At 60.9% G+C, this 20,687-nt stretch overlaps 1 protein-coding gene and 1 long non-coding RNA gene across 4 annotated transcripts; one reads left to right on the top strand and one right to left on the bottom strand.

Annotated features, from left to right (window-relative positions):
• Positions 1-2,946: 2,946 nt before the first annotated feature.
• On the bottom strand, positions 2,947-7,009 carry TMEM250 (transmembrane protein 250). 2 transcript variants are annotated; one of them, XM_070378753.1, is made up of 2 exons: positions 6,931-7,009; positions 2,947-5,237 (listed from the first exon to the last, which is right to left on the bottom strand). In XM_070378753.1, the coding sequence occupies exon 2, from the start codon at positions 5,114-5,116 to the stop codon at positions 4,697-4,699; it is 420 nt and encodes a 139-aa protein (XP_070234854.1). In that variant the 5' UTR covers positions 5,117-5,237; positions 6,931-7,009; the 3' UTR covers positions 2,947-4,696. The 2 variants fall into 2 exon arrangements, with proteins under 2 accessions (XP_070234854.1, XP_070234853.1); XM_070378752.1 differs by lacking the exon at positions 6,931-7,009 and adding an exon at positions 6,538-6,808.
• Positions 6,782-20,003, top strand: LOC138989798 (uncharacterized). 2 transcript variants are annotated; one of them, XR_011465947.1, is made up of 3 exons: positions 6,782-6,879; positions 16,905-17,012; positions 19,034-20,003. It is a non-coding gene; the product is annotated as an uncharacterized lncRNA (long non-coding RNA). The 2 variants fall into 2 exon arrangements; XR_011465948.1 differs by having other exon boundaries at positions 6,829-6,951.
• The last annotated feature ends 684 nt before the right edge of the window (positions 20,004-20,687 follow it).

The raw sequence follows: 20,687 nt of genomic DNA, 5'->3' as shown, positions 1-20,687 counted from the left end.
CAGCCTCCGGGGCTTCTGTCTGAAGACACTGTCTGATCAACCCACTGACCGACCGCAGGCAGGCAGGTAGCACAGAAGTACAGGGTTCAGAGAGGGCAGCGGGTGGGGGCTGCCCAGGCCCCTCCCACTCTGACCACACGGCCCTCCAGACCTCACATCCCCGCTCCGCAGGACGCTCACCCTGCATCCACGGCCCTCTCTGTGCTGAGGATACTGAGGAAGGCCTGGCGTCTGTGGTCTCACCCTTGGGATCCCCAGAGCAACACCTGCCTGCCTCAGCATCTAGCCAGGCCGCCTGGCACTCTGGGCCCTTGGGGGTCCTGGCTTAAGTCCTGCCCCACTCTGGCCCGGGGCCAGTCCCCACGGGTGGCAGTACCCGCCCCTTTCAGCTTGTGCCCGCCCCACGGCTCTAGGTCACAAGGGCCAAGGTGGCAGGTGCCCACAGTTGGGCCAGCCGGGGTGGGAGAGCTCTGCCCAACCGGGGCTCCTGTGAGCTTGCCTGTGCCCAGGGTGGTGCACTCGCCATCTCTTGGCTTAGGAGGACGAGCTGACTCTGGGGCCGTGGCGGCGGTGCCTGAGCACCCTTCTCTTCTGCCTCAGGCCGTGGACGTGCCTGGACTGGGGGCGCCTGGCAGCCCGCCTGCTCAGGCCCTCCCGGCATCCGTCTGCCACCCCCTCAGGCGCAGTGCGGGCCACACAGTGAGAGCCACAGCAACCCTGCCGGAGGCCCCGTGTGACACAGCTGCCAGCCTGCCTGGGCACGCTGCCCGGTGGGGCTGGGGGAGGGGCAGGCCCACGGGCGCTGAGTCAGCTGCCCCCGCATGGTCCCGTCCCCACCCGGGCAGGGATGTTGGTGAGGTTGGGGGTGGAGGGGGTGCAGCTCCCATCTTTGGGGGAGCTGTCAATGGCTGGGGATTTTCTGGAAAGTGGCTCCTGCAGGAGCCAGGCCTGGAGGGGCGGCGGGGGCGGGTGGGGTGGGGTGGGGTGGGAATGAGAGGAAGGGCCTTCCCGGAAGACAGGCCCTTTCCAAACAACACCAAAAAGGGAGAAGGGAGAGGACCGACCAGCCTGAGCGGAGGGAAGGAAGCGCTGAGTCAGCACCGAGCCGGCCTCCCTCTGCCAATCAGGCGCCGGAGGGGACAGGGACTCTCAAGGTCAGCGGACGTCAATACCCGCGGGCGTCCCAGTGGACCGCCCTTCCTCCGCCGCAGTGGGGGGCACGCTCCCCCAGAACAGGGGGGCGGGGCGGGGGCGGCCGCCTGCCCCGGCCATCCTCCCGGTGGGGGCTGCGTCCTCCCCCAGGCTGTGCACTCAGGAGGTCAGGGCGGTGGGAGGACATGGCGGTCTGAGTGTGGTCTCCCTCCCAGGGCCAGCAAAAGCGACTCTGGAGCCAAGAGGGTATCTCTGAGGACGCCTTGTCCACCCCCTTGCCCGGGGGCTGACTTCCTCAGATAAACCTCTGGTTTCTAGAAATTCCCTTCTTGCCATGACCCCTCTCCCGCGGTTGCCTCACTTCCCACGGGCAGCCCCTCCCACCCTGCGGGCCGGGGGTACTCCCCATAGGGAGAGCTCCATGGGTGGCCGGCCAAGAGAGCCCCAGCGCCTGGCCAGGGAGGCCACCACCCAGCCCTCAGGCCCTGCTCTGTGTTCCAGGGGAGCGCCTCCCCGGGCTTCTGCCCCAGCCTTGACCTGCTGCCCTCCCTGCCCAGGGATCACTGCCCCCGAATCTGACTGTCCTCTCTTCGCAGGCCACAGGCCCCGGGTGCCCCGAGTCTCCCAAGCTTGGGCGCTGACCGCTGCCGCCTCCCAGGCCTCGCCCCCCACCCCCGACCCTCCCCAGCTTGCCCTCGGGCACTGGCCAGTTGAGTTGAACTGGCCCTCCCCTGGCCAGCTTCCTTCTTTGTGGTCACTGTGCCTGCCTGCCCCCCTCAGGCCTCCCTGATTCCCACAATCAAGGCCCACTGTCTCCACCACCAACACGCCAACTCGCCCAGAAAGCGGGGAGGGAGGCCCGGCCTGGCGGCCTGTGGGAGCCACGGAAGTTGGGCCTCCCTGAGGCTCAGGCGTGGTAAGGACGAACCTGGGATGGTGCTGCCCGCTGGCACTGGCTCCCCTTGAAGCTGGCATGCCCAAGAGGGGTCTCCCTCCTGGCCAGAGAGCATCGCCCCACCCGAGACTCAGCCAGGCTGTAGCCAACAAACCATACCTCCCGAGGGTCCTCCGGCATGTCTTGAGGACCAAGGCTTCTGTGATGAGTCTACCAACTCTGCCATCAGAAGCAGCTAAACCCCGAGAGGACTCAGGTTGGTTTCCACTGATACATCAAGCCCCACACAATTCCAGGGTTGGCAGCGAGGCCGCCCTGTTGCAGACCCGCAGCTCTCCTTCCAGGGCCGCTTTCTGGCCACCCCGGCTACGGGAGAGGACGTGACCCTCCTCATCACGGCAGTCAGGGAAGCCTTCACTCAATAAAGATAAATAAGAACGTGCATCTCATTTTTCCAATTGCTTTTTGGCTCAACAAGAACCGTACTTGGGTTTTCTGCCGGTATCTCGCCTGCGGGTGTCTTCTCTGAAACTCAGTGCACACTGCATGCGCACGGCCATTCCGGCCCAAGAGGGTATGTCCTGTCTTACAAGGACCGTACGCACTCGGTTGTTGAATTCAGCCTCACGACCCTCACCAGGCCCTCCTCGCCCAGCACTGACCAAGTCTCGCGGCCGCCCCCGCCAATCCCCAAGGGCAAGTGCCAGTGGTGGAACCCCTGGCCTCTGGGCACGGAGGGCCCACTGCAGTCCAGCAGTGACTCCTTCTCCAGCTTGGTAACGGTTGCTTTTAAGTTTCCCACTGTACTTAAGAAAAAACAGCATCTGTGGTGTTTCGGGCTTGTTATATCCTCTTAAAAAAGGTATACAGCTTTTGAGCTTTAAACAGTCACACCATCAACGTGTTAAAAAAATAAGTTTAATGCAGGTGGCTCGTTTCATGAACAGCTTCACAGGCACTGAGGGCACCGAGCAGCGGGCCCGCACACTGCGCCCCCAGCCCCACGGGCACACGCCCGCCCGGGGCCAGAGTGCCAGCAGTCAACGAACACAAAACAAAGCTTTTAGGAAACAGCAAGATTCAGTGCAAAAGATTCTCTGCAGCGCTGAGAAGTGGGGTCCACGCGGATCGGCTCCTTGCCTGCCATCCAGGTAACTCGGACAGACTTGCCCCCCACTCCCTCCGAGGAGCCCACCGCTGACCTTGAGTGGACAATCGCCTGACAGAAGCTGACTACAAATAAAAAAACACGGCTTGCAGCCAAGTTATTTTTTGCTTTCTTTACCTGATTTGGGTTTTTCTTCCAGCGGCACACAACTGCCCTGACAGCCCCTCTGGCCACTAGGCAGCCTGGCCAGACGGGGCTGAAGGAGCCACTGCCCGTGCCTGGGGCTGTGGGGACAACTAGGGGTGGAGCAGCATTAGCCTGCCTATCGCCCTCCCGTCTGAGGCCCTAAGTCCTGCCTCTGGCTGTTGTCCCAGCTGAATCATTCAGGGTGCCCCTCGCTTGCCTAGGAGGCCCAAGGCCACCCTGGCCTCATCTGATGGAAGTGGGGGAGGGGCGGGGCAAGCCTCTAGCCCTTTGGTATGTTTTCTCTGCAATCGGAACCGCCCTGGCCCACATTCACTCTTGCTCTGTACTCCCAGCTGCTCCAACAGCTGTTGAGGCAGGAACAAGGGCCACCAAGTCCCTCACTTGGCGGTCCAGTCTGGTGTACCCATGACTCCAAGAGGTGTTTCTTAATGTGCAGCACTCGGGCCACCTCTGATATCTGCTCCTGACACACACATCTTAATCCTGGACATTCCCTCCAGGGAAGAGGCTGAACCCCCCCACCCCCACAAGCCCCCAAAGCCAGAAATGCACTGAGTTGCCTGCCTCAGAAAGTCACACTTGAAGAGATGACGTCATCTAGCCGACTTGCTCAGCAGACCTGCCTGGGAGGAAGACAGGCGTGCCCTGGAACCAGCACACCCCCTCCTGATCTAGCAACCTGCCAAGTGAACCCAGGTGACACGGAAGCCCGGTCTGGGACTCAGGACACCTCGCAGAGTAACATATGGAGGACAGTGTATGGGTTGAGCCAGGACTTGGTGGCCCAGGGCGGAGTGAAGAGCTTGGTGGCAGTGCGGGGCGTCAGCTGGTGGAGCCCGACACTTCCCTAAGGCTGGCGCAGGGGCTGGGGGCGCACAGGAGGGGACAGGGCAGCTGGCAGAGACCCTCCAGGTCTGCACCGGCGCACCACACCCTTCCCAGGGGTCTCTCACACCAACACTGGTGATGCCGGTGTCCTGGAGAGGGGACAGGGACCCGGGCTCTCCAAGTACAGACTGGACCGACGGGTCCCCTCTGGAATTGCTGGGAAAGTGCAGGCGGAACCACAAGCAGGTGGCCCGGGGGATGTTGCACCGAAAGCACACAGAGAAGGGCTGAAGCAAAGACCAGCAGGAGCGAGGCCGCCAGCGTCCCCTTCACAGGAAAGTCTCCGCTCCTTCCGGTCCGAGCCTGAGACCCCTGCACGCAGGGAGGTCGTTCCTCTGGGACTGGGCAGAAGGGGCCCTGACCAATCCCGGCAGGAAGAGCACCCCTCGCAGGTGCAGCTACAGCCAGGTCGCCATCAGCCGCCCCCAGAGGAGCCCGCGGCACCCTTACATGTCCACGAAGACCATGAAGCACCAGCCCAGGCCCCCGACCAGCAGCATGGTCACGTGGATGCCGTAGACCAGCAGCTCGTTGAGGAGGCGGAAGTCCACGCGCCGGCGGCCCAGCAGCAGCAGCAGCGCCGACAGCTTGAGCTGGAAGCGCAGTAGGACGCGGACGCCCAGGTACTGCAGGCAGAAGAGGGCGGCCAGCGCGCCCCACAGCGCGGCCGTGAAGAGGCTGCAGCTGAAGTACAGCAGGAAGCGGATGAAGCCGTAGAGCCAGCGCGCCCGGACGTACACGTCGAAGTTGTTGTACTTGGTGCGGGCCGGGCGGGAGGCGCGAGCCGGGCCACAGGCGGCGTGCAAGCAGGTGGTGTGCGGGCCGTGGAAGGAGCGCACCCGCCGGGGGATGGGCATGACCGGCATCGGGTCCGGACAGCGGCGGTGCTAGCTCGAGGCGGCGGCGGAGTCCCGGCGGCGGTCAGCATAGGCGTCGTGGGCGCCTGGGCCTGGGCGGCCGAGGCTGAGCACCAGGGGAGGCGGGGGCCTGCAGGGAGAGGGACACGAAGAGGAGTCGGGTCAGCCAGGACACAGCCAGGGCTGCCAGGAGACGGAGTCTGGGACTGGAGAGCCACTAAATTATCATTTTCAAAAGGCTGAGGACACTCCGAAGGGACCCACAGTCACGTGGGAACCGAAATTCCACCAGTGACACCAGGAAGAAGGGTCAAGACAGAGGCCGCAGACACCCCCCCCCAGTGCAGTCAATGCTAAAAGGAGAAAAAGGGCCTCCCCCTCCCCAGAGGCTAGGTGAGTCCCCTGCAGTGGACTCAGCGTCTGGCTTTTAACTGGGATGCCCAAGGCTGCCTGCACTTCTGTGGCTGCTTTATCCAGGGAGAATAAGCCACTGAGCTGACCGGGTCACTCTCTTTAGCAACCTGACAGGCCAAGCGCTGGGGATCAGGCAGCTGGCGCAGGGCTCTGGGCTCCCCCTGCGGCGCCTGAACCCCGGTGCTGTCCTTCACTAGGAGAGTAACCTTGGGCAGGTCACTTCACCCTCTGAGACCATTCCTGCTCTGCACCATGGGGATGCCAGCAGCACTGGGCTCCCAGGGGTGCTGTAGGAAGCAAGCATTACTGGGCAAAGGCTGCCCATGCCTGGCAGAGGAAGAGATGGCAGCCCAGGGCTGGCCAGTGGTGTCATCGCAGGTCATGGGACTGGACCACCAGAGAGGAGAAAATAGCAAGTGGCTCTCTGGCTTTGCCTAGCAACTACCGTTTACAGCTGTGCCTGGGTCGTGTCTGGAAAACACAGAACTGGAAGTACAGGATGCGTAAAATCGGAGCGGCAAAGTTGACGACAGGCCCCGGGGAGGCGCTGCCTAGGGCATCGGCCTCCCGTCACGTGGCGTGCAGCCTGGGGGCCTGCAGAGGGGCTCGTGCTAGCTAGCTCCCTCTCCGGCCGCCCACGTGCTGCTCTGGCCAGAGCGGGAGGAAAGGGGAGGCCGGGCGCGTCCACCCTCCCCTGCTCACAGGCCCAGCCCTGCCCGCAGGCTGCAGCCAGAACCAGGTCTGACAGCATCTGATGGCACTTAGACGTCGGTGCTCCTGCGGGGTCGCAGCCGGGTGCGGGCTGCTAGCCATCCTCCCGTTGTCCATCTGCCCGCGGGCAACGGGTCTGCGCCACGCGCTTCCAGGTGGGGGGCCGGGGCGACACCCACGCGTCTCCCCAACCCCCGCCCGCTGAGTGCTAGGCCCTCGACCCCCAGAGGCAGGGCCGACCCATGGCGCCCCTGGGAGCCGCCCCCGCCCCACCCCGCCCCGCCCGGGCACCCCCGCCTGCTCACCGGGTGCCCTCTCCGCGCCGGCGTCCCGAGCCGCGAGCCCCCCTGTCCCTCGGGGCTCCAGGAGTTGGGCGGCCGCATGGTGCCGACGGCGCGGCCCGGACCCTCAAGCGTCCCGGCCCGGGGCCGCCCCGAAGGGACAGGGGCTCCCGCGCCCGGCGGCCGGCGGCGTTTGGCCCCGCGTGGGAGCCGTAGCGCCGTCCCTCTGCGGCCACCGTAGGACTTTCCTCACACCGCCCCCGCCGCCCCCCTCCCCGCTCCGCCCGGCCGAAACGGACAGCGCCTCCCTTCCCCCTTTTCGGCGTCGACCCCGGGCGCCCGGAACTCGGCGCTTGCCCCCTGAGCGTAAGTGCGTGCGTGCGTGCGTACGCGCCCGACGCGCGGCCCGTGACGTACCCCCGGACAACACCGCCCCAGGTACCCGGTCTGCGCCTCGGCCCGTCCTGCGCAGGCGCAGATAGGGGATCTGCGCATCGGCGCCCCCCCCTCCCCCAGCAGCTCCTCTGCGCATGCGCCTCTGTGCCCCAGGCTGTGGGCAGTGCGCAGGAGCGCGCCCTTGGGTCAGTGACGGTCTTGCGGTCTGTAAAGAGCCCTCGGTCGTGGTGCTGCTGGTGTCGGTCCCGGCCCTGCGTGTTGGCCGTCTGGCGAGTCTGGAGCGGAGTGGGGACACCACCCAAGGTCCCCAAATGTAGGGAGTCAGGACGGACTGGTTGACACCACCCACAGATGTCAAGGTCCCATGTAGGGACCCTGGGAGAGAGAGGACGTCGGTGTAGACGTGTTTAAGTGTTTTAATCCGGTCGAGGTCAGGGTAGGGGAAACAACGCTCCTTGGATGTAGTTGGCAAGTTCCACCTGAGTTCTGTCGGGTGTGGAGAATCTGTTTCCACACGTGGGAGAAGCTGGTTGCACCCCCAGTGCCTGGGGTCCTGGTCTTGGTCCTTGTTTTTGCCACCGGTTGCTCTAGTAGAGGCCAGTTCCTCGGGCATCCTTTACCGAAGACAGTTGGGTGTTGACCTCCCCTTGGCTGACCCTCCAGGGCTGGAGCCCCTACCTGCCAGCACCGGCACCAGGCGTGCACGTCCTGACCCCAGCCAGCCCTCGCCCCGCCCTGTCCTAGGGGTGGACCATGGTGCCTGGGAACACGCATGGTGGTTCTGTCCCTTCAGCTGCCGCTCTGCTGGTGAGGAGAGTCTGACGCGGTCATGGTGGAGAGGGGAGGAAGGGGCCCAGATCAGGTCAGGGGGCAGCAGGAGAGGATGGAAGAGAAGAAGTGATTCTTAAACTGCATCTTCTCTGTGGCTGGGCCTCTGCAGTTGATCCCTGCTTTGTACCCTAACCCAGGGTGCTGGTTTTCTTCCCCAGACCTGGGTCCAGCCCTGTCCCTTGGAGACGCCCTGTCCAGGCCCCCTCCTCAGCCCTGTGAGGAGGCCCCCTTGCTCCTGTCCTTGTCCCTTCACACTAGCTTTTTCTGTCCCTCTGCCTCACCCAGTGAGCTCCTATTCACCCTTTAAAACCCCAGTCACTATCCCCACCTCTGGGAGACCGCCTCCAACTGTGTGCCACCCCTTCCCTGGCCATCCCCTCCCCTTGGTGGGAATTAGTGGTTCTGACTAATCTCAACCATACCCTTTCTCCACCTCAAAAGCTCAAAGATTCGTTGATGGATCGGCCTCTCCCACTGGCTCAGTTTCCTTACCACAGGCCACACGATAAGATAGATGTCTCTCTACGTCATGATCTAGTCCACACACTCACACGATTAAACAACTCCAGAAGCTTCACAAAGTGCACTTCTCCTGACCACACACTCTGCTACGTTCTGTTGTTAATTCATTCAGTAGACGGGCTGGAAGCTGCCGTATCTGCAGCCTGACCACCGCCAGGTCCAGAGCCACGAGGATGAAGATGAGGCTGTGTCCTCAGGGCCAGCTCAGTGGCAGGGCCGGGGGAGACCCCCGACGTGTGCTGTGGGTTTTCGCAGGCTGCCCCTGGCGGGGTAGGGGGGACCGGCCAGCGGGGGCTCCCTCATGTTGCTATCCTCTCAGGCACCCCGCTCCCCCGCCCCCACGTCAGGAGGACATCTGTGATGTGGGCGGTGGCCGGGCGCCACCTGCTGGAACAGTGCACGAGGTGTCACAGAGCCAGGCCTGAGACCCAGTGAAGGGTCCGAGAAGGGCCTGAGTCCATCGGGGCTTTGAGCTGTAAACCAGGCCGAGTCCCAGCAGCTCCCAGTTGTCTGTGGAGCTACGGTGGAGCTGAGTAGCCTCGTGCCGCAGAGGCCCATTGGCCTCCCCTCCCCTCTCTGCCTTTGCAAAAACCTAGTTTGCCCCTGCTTTAAACAAGCGTTTGTCACACGGCTCACAGAGAATGGTAAATGGGCAGACCGCCAGGTTGGGACTGTCTTAGCCACCCCCACCCTCCACTGTCCCTGTGCTTGCTGGGGAGCAAGGATCCGGTCACTCCAGGGGCCAGACATGGAATGACTCTTTGCCACCCAGGACAGTAGAGGCTGAGTGACCCCTGACATCAGGCTGCCCTGCAGGTTTGGGTGTGGGGAGGGACCGACCTCTCTGCAGTCATGTTCTAACTGTCCGGTCCTCAGGCGGGGCTGGTGTGACCTCCCACCCCGGGACGGTGGGTTTAATCCTCACAAGGGCCCCAACAGCGTAGCCTTCAGCAATTGTGGAGTCCTTGTGAGCGGTCCTACAGTCACCTCGCCATCAAGAGACGGACCACCATATGACCCAGCAGCGCCACTCCTGGACATATGGGCGGACAAAACTCTAATTCAAAAAGATACCTGCATGCCAGTGTTCATGGCAGCACGACTCACAATAGCCGGGACGTGGAATCAACTAAATGTCCATCGACAGAGGAATGGATACAGAAAACGTGGTGTGTATATACTTGGTCACAAAAAAGAATGACATGCCATTTGCAGCAACATGGACGGACCTAGAGATGATCATACCAAAGGTCAGACAGAGAAAGACAAATACCATAAGATGTGGAATCTAAAATACGACACCAACGAACCTGTGTGTGAAACGGAAGCAGACTCAGGAGCACAGGGAACAGACTGGCGGTTGCCCCGGGGAGGGCGTTGGGAGAGGGCTGGAGGGGGGGTTGGGGTCAGCAGCGAAGCTCCTATAGAGAGTGGCTAGACAGCAAAGTGCTCCTGTACAGGACAGGGAACTGTAGTCAGTATCCGATGGTAAATCATCATGGAAAAGAATATTTTAAAAAAGGATAGTTAGAAAAAAAAGAATGTGTGAAAATGATTTTGTGCTCGAGGGAGTAAAACTAAAAACCACCACCACCAAAAAACAAGAGTTGGAGTTGACGAATTCCCTCCCCTCGGCTCTGGGCTGCCTTAGTGACCAGATCCTGAGGCCACGTGACACTGTGTGATTCCAGGCTGTGCAGCCTCGTCCTCAGCCTCGGGGACGCTCTTGGAAGCCCCAGTCATGGCGCCCTGAGACGCGGGCCCACGTGGGGCACCGGGCCAGCCCATCATGGGTGGCCCCGCCGAGCTCAGCCTTGGGGCATCCCACCCGTGAGTGGGTGACTCTCTGGGGGATTTTGACCCCAGCTCTCTGGGTCACTCGTCCGCTTGAGACTGCCCGGCTGAGCCCCCAGGTGGCACAGAGCAGGGAAGCCCTGTCTGGGCCCTGTGAGCGCAATGAAACGGGTGCTGTTTTACCACACCAGGGTGGGGAGGTTGGTCACATCCCCCAGTGGTTTGAGCGAACGTGTCATTTCAAATCCTCATCACCGCCTTCAAGGGAAGTCGTCTTGCCTCCACTTTTACAGATGAGGAAAGAGGTTTTTTTAGTTCAAGTCAGGCCTGACTCCCAAACCTGGGGTAAACCCACCACCCACACCGCCCGTGCTAACACAGGCATGCGTACTGGCCGTCTCCTCCAGGCCCTGCAGACATCTCTGTTGATCGGCACTGGTCTCACTCCCTTGCTGGTCCTTGGTTACGGAACCCCAGCCTATCTGGGCGGCCTCTCATCCCTGACGTGACTCCTCCTTTACCCCCGTGACCCCGGAGAGGACACCCCTCTCCTCCAGGTGGACCCTGGCCGGTGTGTCACGAGGGCCGGCTGAGCCCCCAGAGGTTACCACAGACTTGTGTGTGCAGGCGTGTGCGCTCAGTCACGTGTGACTCTTTGCGACCCCATGGACTGTAGCCCGCCAGGCTCCTCTGTCCATGGGATTCTCCAGGCAAGAATACAAGGGGTTGCCATTCCCTTCTCCAGGGGATCTTCCCGACCTAGGGATTGAACTTGCGTCTCCTGCATTGGCAGGCAGATTTTTTCACCTCTGAGCCACCAGGGACGCCACAGACCCCGTGGACGGCGTTTACAGAGGGCAGAGCGGCGTCAGATCGTGAGCTGCTGCAGCCCCATCCTGCTGCTCCGGCTCTGGTCCACCAGTTTCTAACTGGGCAGAGTCCTCTGTGCCGCTGGCTCGTGTCTCCGAGACAGTTGGGGAGGGGCGCAGGGCCCCCCTCCCGCCTCGGCCTCCCTTCCTCCTGACTCCCCCACCAGCTGGCTGTCCTCCATTCTTCTAAGTCCAAGGCTGGCATGACCTGGCCACTCGGTCTCAGCATGGTGTTGCCTGGCAGGGAGGCTTCCCATGCCCACGCCCCCATCCCACCCCCTGTAGCCCCAGTGTCTGGCCCACCACAGGCCCAGTTCTGCTTGCGTTCGTTGGTTGGTTGTTTGGTTGATGAAGTGCCTGCCCTGTACTGGGCATCCAAAACTGGGGATACAGGTGGGGGGAGTGGCCTCAGCCTGGTATCGCCCAGTGACATCCACGGGCATCAGCTTGCCCGGCTCCATTCCGGCCCGCCTGGGTGCCCAGTGCAGGGGTAAGGGGCATTGGAGGGAAAGCAGATCGAGCTGGACACTGGCTACAGGCTTGGGGGTGGTGAGGAGGGCGGGCTGGACCGGCACCTGGATTATAGTTTATCGGTGACAGTCTTGCCCTGATTTCAGAAGTGTGTCCAGTGCCCCCGCCCACCTCCCCCAGGCTCCTCAGTGGGTGGGCTAATCTACGTAACCTCCCTAGGTGTCCAGCCTCCACCTGTGAGCTGGAGGTCTCATCCCCAGTGGCTGTGAGTGAGGACCTCAGGGTGCAGAGTCCACGCGGAGCTGCCAGGGTCTGAGCTCCCAGACTGGGACTCAGCCTCTCACCGTGGGAAGGAGGAGACCACACAGCCCGGCGTCTTGGTGGCCTTGGTTTCCTCCTGGGCAGTATGCTTGCCATCTCACGGACGTGCCCTCCTAAGACCCAGACTCAGGCCGAGAAGCCGGCAGGCAAGGCGTGTGTTCAAGGTCATCGCCCACAGTGGTTTGGCCCCTTCCTGCACCCACGGCCCCAGTCCCCGGCCCAGGTTGTATTTCCTCCTGTGCTAATTTCACAAAAGACACAGCTCACACTCCTGTTGATTGAACAGTTTTGTGCTGACAGGAGGGAAGATTGGTGGCAGAGTTATCATCCCCCAGAGCGTGGGCGATTTGTCTGGCTCGGAGGAGCCCCGGCGGGGTGGATATGTTTTATGGCGGGCCTGGAAGACAAACACAGGCATTTATATGTCACTTGTTGCAATATAAATGCTAACTTGTACTTCGTTCAAAACTTTTAATGAATTGTATACGTTCCAGAAGATTTACAGGGTGAGCGCAGTGGCTCAAAATGTTACTTTTAACATATTTGTCAGTTTGGCAACAGCACCAAAAAAACCTGGAGGATATTGCGTTCAGAAATAAATCATAAATAGATGCATCTTAAAAGAGGTTTATTTTGGTCGTTAATGGTTGATGGGCCCCCCAGTGCAGGATTTAAAGGTAAATTATGCAAAATCAAAAATAAACCTTATAATACTTCATCAAACATGCATAAAACTGTCAGGCCCAAATAAATTCTCTCAATTAACTTGCTTCAGATTGTGATTGCATTTGCTAATTTAATCAGCTCCAGAATAATCTGGAAGCCCAGAAATGATGGATGGCTGTGCGGGCACGCCCCGGGGAGCAGGGCAGAGCCAGCCTGGACAGGACTGGGAGGTCAAGGCCCGCCTCTCCCCTGGGCAGCCTTTCCCATTCCCATCTTGGCGGCGAAGCCAGTCAGCCAGGCCCTCTGCTCGCGTCCCCGTTAGCTGCTGCCCTGGGGCTGCGGTGGTGGCCTTCGCGCGTGTCACCTGGTTCGCCAGGCCTGGACGTCACCACCAGGAACCACACCCACTCTGGTCTGGCCTGGCTCCAGAAGCCCGGGCGCTCACGCCATCGATGTGGGTGCCGGCTCCTTAGTCTTTTCTAGAACAAAGGGAAGTGGGATGGACCGGGAATGGTTCTCTCAGGATCTGCCCATTCCTCCCTTTGATTCTTGATTAAATGAAGGTTTTTTAATTAAACTGTGTTTTACCCATTTCGTGGGGGAGGGTGGGGGCAGGCCATCAGGTAGGGGTGGACCCGTGCCCTGGGCCAAGGCCTGAAGGGGGAGGAGGTGTCCTCTGCTCGAGGCCTGACCCAAGGCAGGCACGGAGCTGAGCTCACCAAGCGCGCTGTGCGGTGTGGACCCGGGCAGTCTCGTCTCCCCATCACTTTGCTTCCAGTCTGACGGAGCTGTGTGCCCATTTCTCTTGGTACCTGCCGGAGACTGTCTCATACAACGAGACCATCCAGACTGGAGAAGTCACCAAGGAGACCTCCACAAAGCTTTATGCTTTAAGGGAGGACTGTGTCTTTGTGGAGGGTCTTTGTTTCTTTCTTGTAAAATCTGGTGAGTCTGTTTCAACCAGAACCACACCTGCTTCTTGTGTAATTCTAGCAGATGAGAAAGGAAAGCACCCACAAACACGGAGAGAGAGGGAGGCTGGTGTGCACCTGTGGGGCTGAACAGGGGTTCGTGGGCCACTCGGGGCTTCAGTCTGAGCTCCTGACTGATGCCCGGATCTCGGGATCCCACCTCGGGACCCCCACCCCACCCCAGAGCCCCACGTTTTGGCAGAGGGCCTCTCTTAACCATCAGCACACTCTGTGTCTTCCCTGCTTCCCCAGCTGCCCTGTTTGGTCCCTTGGGGACCAGCCTGGCTCTGCCCTGGGACACAGGAGGACACGCTGTGTTCCTTGGCGCCTGCTTTCTGCTGGCAAAGGGCTCTAGTATTTTGTTTTTCAGAAGTGGGACTCTGTTGGGCACCTGGGTTTGCGTCCTGCTACCCGTCCATCCTAAAGGAAATCAAGTGAACGTGAATTGGCAGGACTGAGGCTGAAGCTGAAGCTCCGATACTTTGGCCACCTCATGCAAAGAGCTGACTCCTTAAAAGAAGACCCCGATGCTGGAAAAGATTGAAGGCAGGAGGAGAAGAGAATAACAGAGGATGAGATGGCTGGATGGCATCACCAACTCTGGGAGATGATGAAGGACAAGGAAGCTTGGCATGCTGCCATCCATGGGGGCTGCAAAGAGTCAGACACGGCTAAGTGACTGCACAACTCTCCCACTTGGCCTTTCAAAAGGAACATTTTCCATGACAGCAGCCACTCTTCATAGATCTGGGCCCGTGTATCCCAGCACACGATGTTCTGTCACTTACCTCATCATTCCTCTCTGACCGGACACGGGCACTGACCCCAGTGTTTTGGTATCGTGCACAGTTCTGTGATGGACACCCTGGCACGTAAAGCTGGGTGCACATCCATTTCTCTTCCCTTGGGATGCAGTGCGGATGCTGGCCAACTTCTTAGAGCCCCTGACAATTGTCGTGGCTGGACACCTGCTGTCTCTGCAGCCACAGAAGAGTGAGGGTCGAGGCTCTGGGCTGGTGGCGGGGACTCCCCACCTGAGGCTCTGCCTTTGCCACCCCTCGCCTGCTCTTGCCGATACAGGCGCAGGCTCCTGGGAATGGGGTCATGTTTGCTGTTATTTAGTCAGTAGTGTCCAACTCTGCGACTCGCTGGACTGAAGCCCGCCAGGCTCCTCTGTCCATGGGATCTCCCAGGCGAGAATACTGGAGGGGGGTGCCATTACCTTATCCAGGGAGTCTTTCCCACCCACGGATGGAACCTGAGTCTCCTACATTTCAGCCAGATTCTTTACTGCAAACCCCCGAGTGTCCATGCCTCGGAGGAAAGCTGCAAGCTGCTTGTCCTGGGGCTTCAGCGGAGTGGGCTTCTGTAGAAGCGCAAAGGGTGGTGGTCTGAGACACGGCAGAGGGGGACACTTATTTGGAACACGGTGTCTGAGCTCAGGATGGTCTCAGCAAATTCACTGAGGGCCACTGAGGTCAAAGAACAGCGTGCTTCCTGGATGGTCCGCCCATAGGGCACCGAACTCACTCAGCAAAAGACGGGCCCCGGAGAACACTGTGCTCAGTGGAATGAGTCGGCACGGCAGACAAGGATTGTGTGATCCCACTCGTGGGAGGGCAAGGTGGTGAAGAATCGGCCTGCCAATGCAGGAGACATGAGACTGGGGCTCGATCCCTGGGTTGGAAAGATCTCCTGGAGGAGGGCACGGCAACCCACTCCAATATTCTTGCCTGGAGAGTCCCATGGACCAAGGAGCCTGGTGGGCTACAGTCCACGGGGTCACAAAGAGTCTGACATGACTGAACGGACTTAGCACAGAGGCACGCACACAGGGGGTCAGACCCTACAGAGACCGGAAGTAGACGGTGGGGCCAGGGCTGGGGCAAGGGAGGGGGCGTGAGGCTTTAACAGGGACAGAGTGTCAGTTTGAGAAAGTTCTGGAAATGGACGGTGGTGACGGTGGCACAACAATGGGCATGGACTCAGTGCCACTGAACCGTGCACTTAAAAATGGTTACGATCATAAGGCTTGTGTTATGTGTTTTTGATAATTTAACTTATCCCATATGGATCTAGGTTTTTTCAGTTAATAACTATGTCATACGGTGGATGTCCTTGTCCTGGTTTCCTTGGGGGTTTTTTGGGCACGTGGGATCTTAGTTGCCCAAGCAGGGACTGAACCCACTCCCCCTGCGGTGGAAGCTCAGAGTCCGAACCACCTGATTGACAGGAAATTCTCCTGGGTTGTGTATATTTTATCACAATAAAAAGGAAAAGAAAAAGAGAGGGCATTAAAAACATATATTCCTAAGTGCTTTTGAGTTTGCATAAGAGGCCCTGGAAGAGTGCTGTCCCTGTGTGGATGGTGGGCTTCGGGCCTGACGTCCCAGGCCGACCTCAGCCCTCACACAGGCCGAGTGGGTGGCCTTGTGCAGATGTCCACTGAGGTGTGCATGCGTCCCTGCCAGGTTAATGCCTTTGAAACTGACCTGTCCCTCCCCATCACACCAGATATCCTTCCAGATGTTTCCAGCAAACTCCTGCAGCTGCCTCCACTGGGACTCTGAGCTTCTTTCTGCGCCTCTAGAAGCTCTCCAGCCTGGTTAAGGGTCCTAGACCTTCCAGCCCTGCTGGGGTTTGAGAATTTAGCGCAAGGAAATAAATGAACCTGGGGAGGGACAGAAGCTTCTGTCAATACATGCCCCTGGAGGCAGGCCTGTGCTGGGGGATCCCGGCCCCATCCAGCTTCCTGGCTGGCAGAGACAGCAGCCCCAGCCTGGGTGGCGCTCACCTGGCCAGGTTCCTCGTGGGGTCCCCGCTCTATGGAGATGCAAGGCTCCTGGACTCTGAGATTCCAGCATGGAGGCGCTGTGAGCAGTAAAAGGGTCCTAGGGACTGGCCTGTTGACCCTCCGGGAAGAACAGCAAAAGCTGCGTGCCCCTCTCCCCACCCCCAACCCCCACCGCCCAGAAACTGCCTCTGGGTCCTGGGGTCAGTGTCCCCCATGAAGGGATGCTCCTGAGCCCATTCACCAAGCACTGGCGGGTCCAGAGCGCCCTCGGGGCCTTCCTGTCCTGGCTGCATCTCTGGGTCTCAGCACCCATGGAGCACCCTCCTCCGTCGGGGGTGGGGGCAGGCCACGCAAGCATCAGCTCTTATCAGTGCCCGGCTGACGCTGAAGCGGACCAGGGCACATCCCTCCATCACCTCCACCCCCCTGTCCAAGGGCCCTGAGAGCCGTGCTGCCTGAGAATGCTCAGGGTCTCAGGCCCAGGACTCAGGCGGCTGGATCCAGCGTGTCCTGAAGGCGGCCACAAACTGGCTCATGTGCACTCACCTTGTGTGTCGATGCTGTGTGGCATACTCAGTGGGGCTCCCCTCTCCCATGGTCTGGGTCTGAAGGGACAGCCTCCCGCAGCCCTCCCTGCCCGCTCCCAGGAGTTAAGGGCAGGTGGCTGGCAAGGGCCCTTTCCCTTATGGGCTGATGGTCCCGGCGCTGGTTCCCTTCATTTAATGGAGACAGTCATAGCATCAACTCTCATTACAGGGCAGCGACCCACTGTCACCGACCTAAGAGTGTGTGAACCGAGGTCCACCATCGTTTTATAACCGGCAGAGGAAGAAAACATACCGCCAAACACTCACCCTCCTGCCGGTAAGAACAAGGACAGGTGAGCGTCTCAAAGGAGCAGGTGCGCACCTCCGCGCCTGCGCAGTGAGGCAGCTCAGCCCCGAGGGCGTGGGTGATGGAGCCGCAGCACAGGAGGCCTGGCCCGCCCTGGGGGTGGGGGGACAGAGGCGCCCGCAGCTCTGCTGCCCGGGCTCAGCCTGGCTGGTGCGCGCGGCGGCCGGCAGGGAGCGCCCCCGGGCCGGGATGCGCGCTCGGGCGGCGGCAGAGGTCTCCCCGAGGCAGCGCGGGCGCCGGGCGACCGGAGCACGCCAGGCACCCCTGCCCACCACCGCTGACCGCGCAGGGCGCCGGGGCCCCCCTGCGCACCCCGCGCACCCGGAGGCACGCTGGAGCATCCCGGCGCCGGGCGTCGCCTGCGCTCCCCGTCGCCGGTCTCTCCCGGGCCCTGGGGCGTCAGCAAGAGGAGGGGTGCGCTGCTGCGAGTCGGGTGCAGCCGCACCAGGAGCCCAGGCTTTTTTTTGAGGGGGCGGTGAACAGAGCGCTGATCCCAGGAGGAACTCGTATCCCCCTGTACATGGGGACCCCGGGAGCAGGGCAAGTGGGGGCACTCGGAGGTGGGGGGCGAAGGCAGCGCCAAGAGGAGGGCTATGCGTCCTGACCCGGCCACTCCAGGGTCCCCACCCGCCCTTCGGACCGGCCGAGAGACCTCCCTGGACGGACCCACTCCGTCGGTGGGGGAGGGGGGGAGGGGGGGAGGCGTGTCTCCCTCCCGCCGAGAACCGCGCTCCTCCGGCGGCGCTAGGGGGCGGCCTCTCCCTTTCCACCGGCTTCTGGGACACCTGGTTCTCCGGATCCGCGGGGATGGGGGTGGGCGGGCTCGCTCCGCAGCCCCACCTTCAGCGCTGAGAACCTCCCACCCGCAGCGGCCTTCCTCCTGAAACAGGATGAGCCATCATCAGATGGGGCGTAGGGGGTGGGGACAGGGACACCCCTGATGGGGGATGCCTCTCAACAGAGGTCTGGGCTTTTGTGTAGAGAGAAGAGACAGACAGACAGACACGCACACGCAGAGAAGGGACGGGGGAAGAAGCCTGACTGCACAGGTCCAGGACGGGTAAGGCGGGGCTGGGGTCCTGGCTCCAGGAGGTTGATAAACTAGTCCCCTCTTGCCAGGGTGGAGGCGCCCCCACCTCGAAGGGATGGGCATTATGAGCCCCCCTATTAAAGGAGGCGAATGGGGCTGCTCCCACGCTAGTCTGGACCCCGGAGGCGGGGAACGCTGTAAGGCTGCTGAGAATGTTGGGGGGTGGGGGCCATCAGCCTTGCAGGAGCGAACCACAGATTTCCCGGCCCAGGTGTCTGGTGGGTGGTCTCCCAGCTCTGGTTAAGTGACTCCGGCTCCCCTCCCCCAGGGAGTTTGGGGCATAGCCTGGGTCTGCCCCCACCCCAGACAGCCCCACCTCTGCCCACCGTGTCTGGAAAGCTCCTCAGGTTTGAGACACACGTCTCTTGGGCAGAGGAGTCTTCTAGGTACAAGGGAGACCTGCAGACCTGCGCGCCTGAGAAGGGTAGCTCATTAGGTCTGGGGCGACCTCCGGCTGAGCTAAGAAAGGCTTCTCATAAATAGTTCTGCAGAAGCACTTCAGTTACAAAGTGAGCCCTGATGGGGTCACTTTAGGTGTGTATATGTGGACCATCATTTTAGAGCAGTTACAGGCTCACGGCAAACATTGAAAGGGAGGTACAGAGATGGCCCGCATGCCCCCCAACCACGTGCGCACCCTCCACTGTTATCTCCCACCGGAGCCATCCATTGATCACAGTTGACGAGCCCATGTTGACAGTCAGCATCACCCAAAGTCCGCAGTGTCGTAGGGTCCACTCTCAGAGTCTTGCGTTCTAAGGGCTTGGACCAGTATGATGTCCTGCGCCCACCACTGGAGCATCACACAGAACCGTTTCGCTGCCGTAAAGTTCCTGTGCTCCTCCTGCTCAGCCCTCCCCTTACTCGGGCTGATCCCCGGCTTTCTCCTTTCCTTCTGGAGTCTCTCTAGGGAGTCTGGCCAGGCCGGGTCCAGGATTCGCACACTTGGATGACGAGACGTGGCTTCGGGAATGAAGGAACGCGTGCCCTCAGGACAGGCCAGCCAGGCAGAGACTGACCACTGGTCCCGGAGGCAGCACCAGCCTCCACGCAGAGGACCCACTCCCGGGAAGCAAGGCTTAGCCACGTCCTTCGGTTGGCCAGCCGGGCAGCACAGTGGCCCCTCCATGGGGCTGAATCGTGGCCCTCCTGAGCTGTTTGGTTGTAAATAGCCAAATGGAAGAACCAGGACAGGGAGAACTGTAGGCCACTGGGAGGCAAGGTGCCCGGCTGGCTCCCGGTCAAGGTGGGAGAGCCTACAGCAGGGGTCACGCAGTGCCGAGCGGCTGCTCGAGGGGGGCAGTCCGCTTGTGTGTCCAGTGGCGCCCCCTGGCGCGCCTGCCTGGCTGGCCTCGCTTGCTGCTGTGCCCGCTTTCTTTTGCCGAGCGCATGAATGATTCCATGGATGAACAAATGCTTCCTCCCGTGCGACGACTGCTGCCCTGGGGGCAGGACCGGAGGCCGCACCAGCTGGCTGTCAGAACCGTGGGGAGACAGCGTGGCTCACCTGTGCCCCCCGCCCCGCCCCAGGGCCACTTATCTGCAGACAGGGTCCCCGAGGGAGCCAGAGCTCCACAAAGGCCCTCCTACATTTGACCAGCCACGGAATCCTCAGCCCCTCCTGCCAGCTCATGGTAACAGCTGGGGAACCGTCCCCCCGGGGTGGGGGCATGCTGCCCAGCCCTGGCTGGACGCGGGCACAGGGGTGAGGCACTCCATTAACATTGCCGCAGGGTCCCGCGACTGTTGATATCAGCACTTCAGGGTTATTTATGAATTCATCTATTTGCCGGGACAAGCTTTTCTGCATTCGGTTGCCATGGTTGCCTTAAAGCCAGTATCTTATTAATTCTGCATGTTATGAAATAAATTTAGATCAGACAATCGCAGTGAAGGTTCTTTTTTTTTTTATTGTGCTGTTTAGTTCTTGACGCCCAGGGTAGGACGTTTCCAGCTCACAGAGTCAGCATCAATCAGGTTCTGGGGGCCTGGGTGGGGTGCAGGGACGTGCTCCTGAGCCCAGGGCCTGAGGACGGGGCGGGGAGGGGGGCAGGGAACTGCACAGGGGAAGGGAGAGGCCGGAGGGACGCAGGTGGCCTGGCCACTCCTGCAGAGGTCCCACAGCTGGATGCACAAAGCCATCAGGGCGGGAGGTTGGGTTCCCTCTAGATGTTTCAGCTGGGACTGTGAGCTGGAATCAGACCGCTGGTGCTAAGGGTGTAGAGTGAGGGGCCTGCTCCGGGCCCTGGGGCCGCCCGGGACGGCGAGTGGGCATTCAGCAGAAACAGCATGCGCCTCCTGAGGTCATGAGCCCAGGAGGCGGGGACTGAAGGGTCTGGAGGGGCACTCCTGGGACCTCTTAGTCAACTTGGCTGCTTTGATTTGAGTTCCCATCCATTACCTGCCCAGGATGATCTTTGATCTGCCTGGCCACCTCAGGAAACACCACTGTTAAACCTCTGATTTACAGAAGAGACAAAAGGTCACAAGCACAGTTCTGTGATGGCTGGATGACTGGATGCAAGTCTACTCTCTGCCCAGGGCCCTCTAGGGCC

This window comes from Bos mutus, chromosome 11, assembly GCF_027580195.1.
Source record: "Bos mutus isolate GX-2022 chromosome 11, NWIPB_WYAK_1.1, whole genome shotgun sequence".
Lineage (NCBI taxonomy): Eukaryota > Metazoa > Chordata > Mammalia > Artiodactyla > Bovidae > Bos > Bos mutus.
Note: the sequence above shows the minus strand (reverse complement) of the source record. Positions and strands in the feature narration are given on the sequence as shown.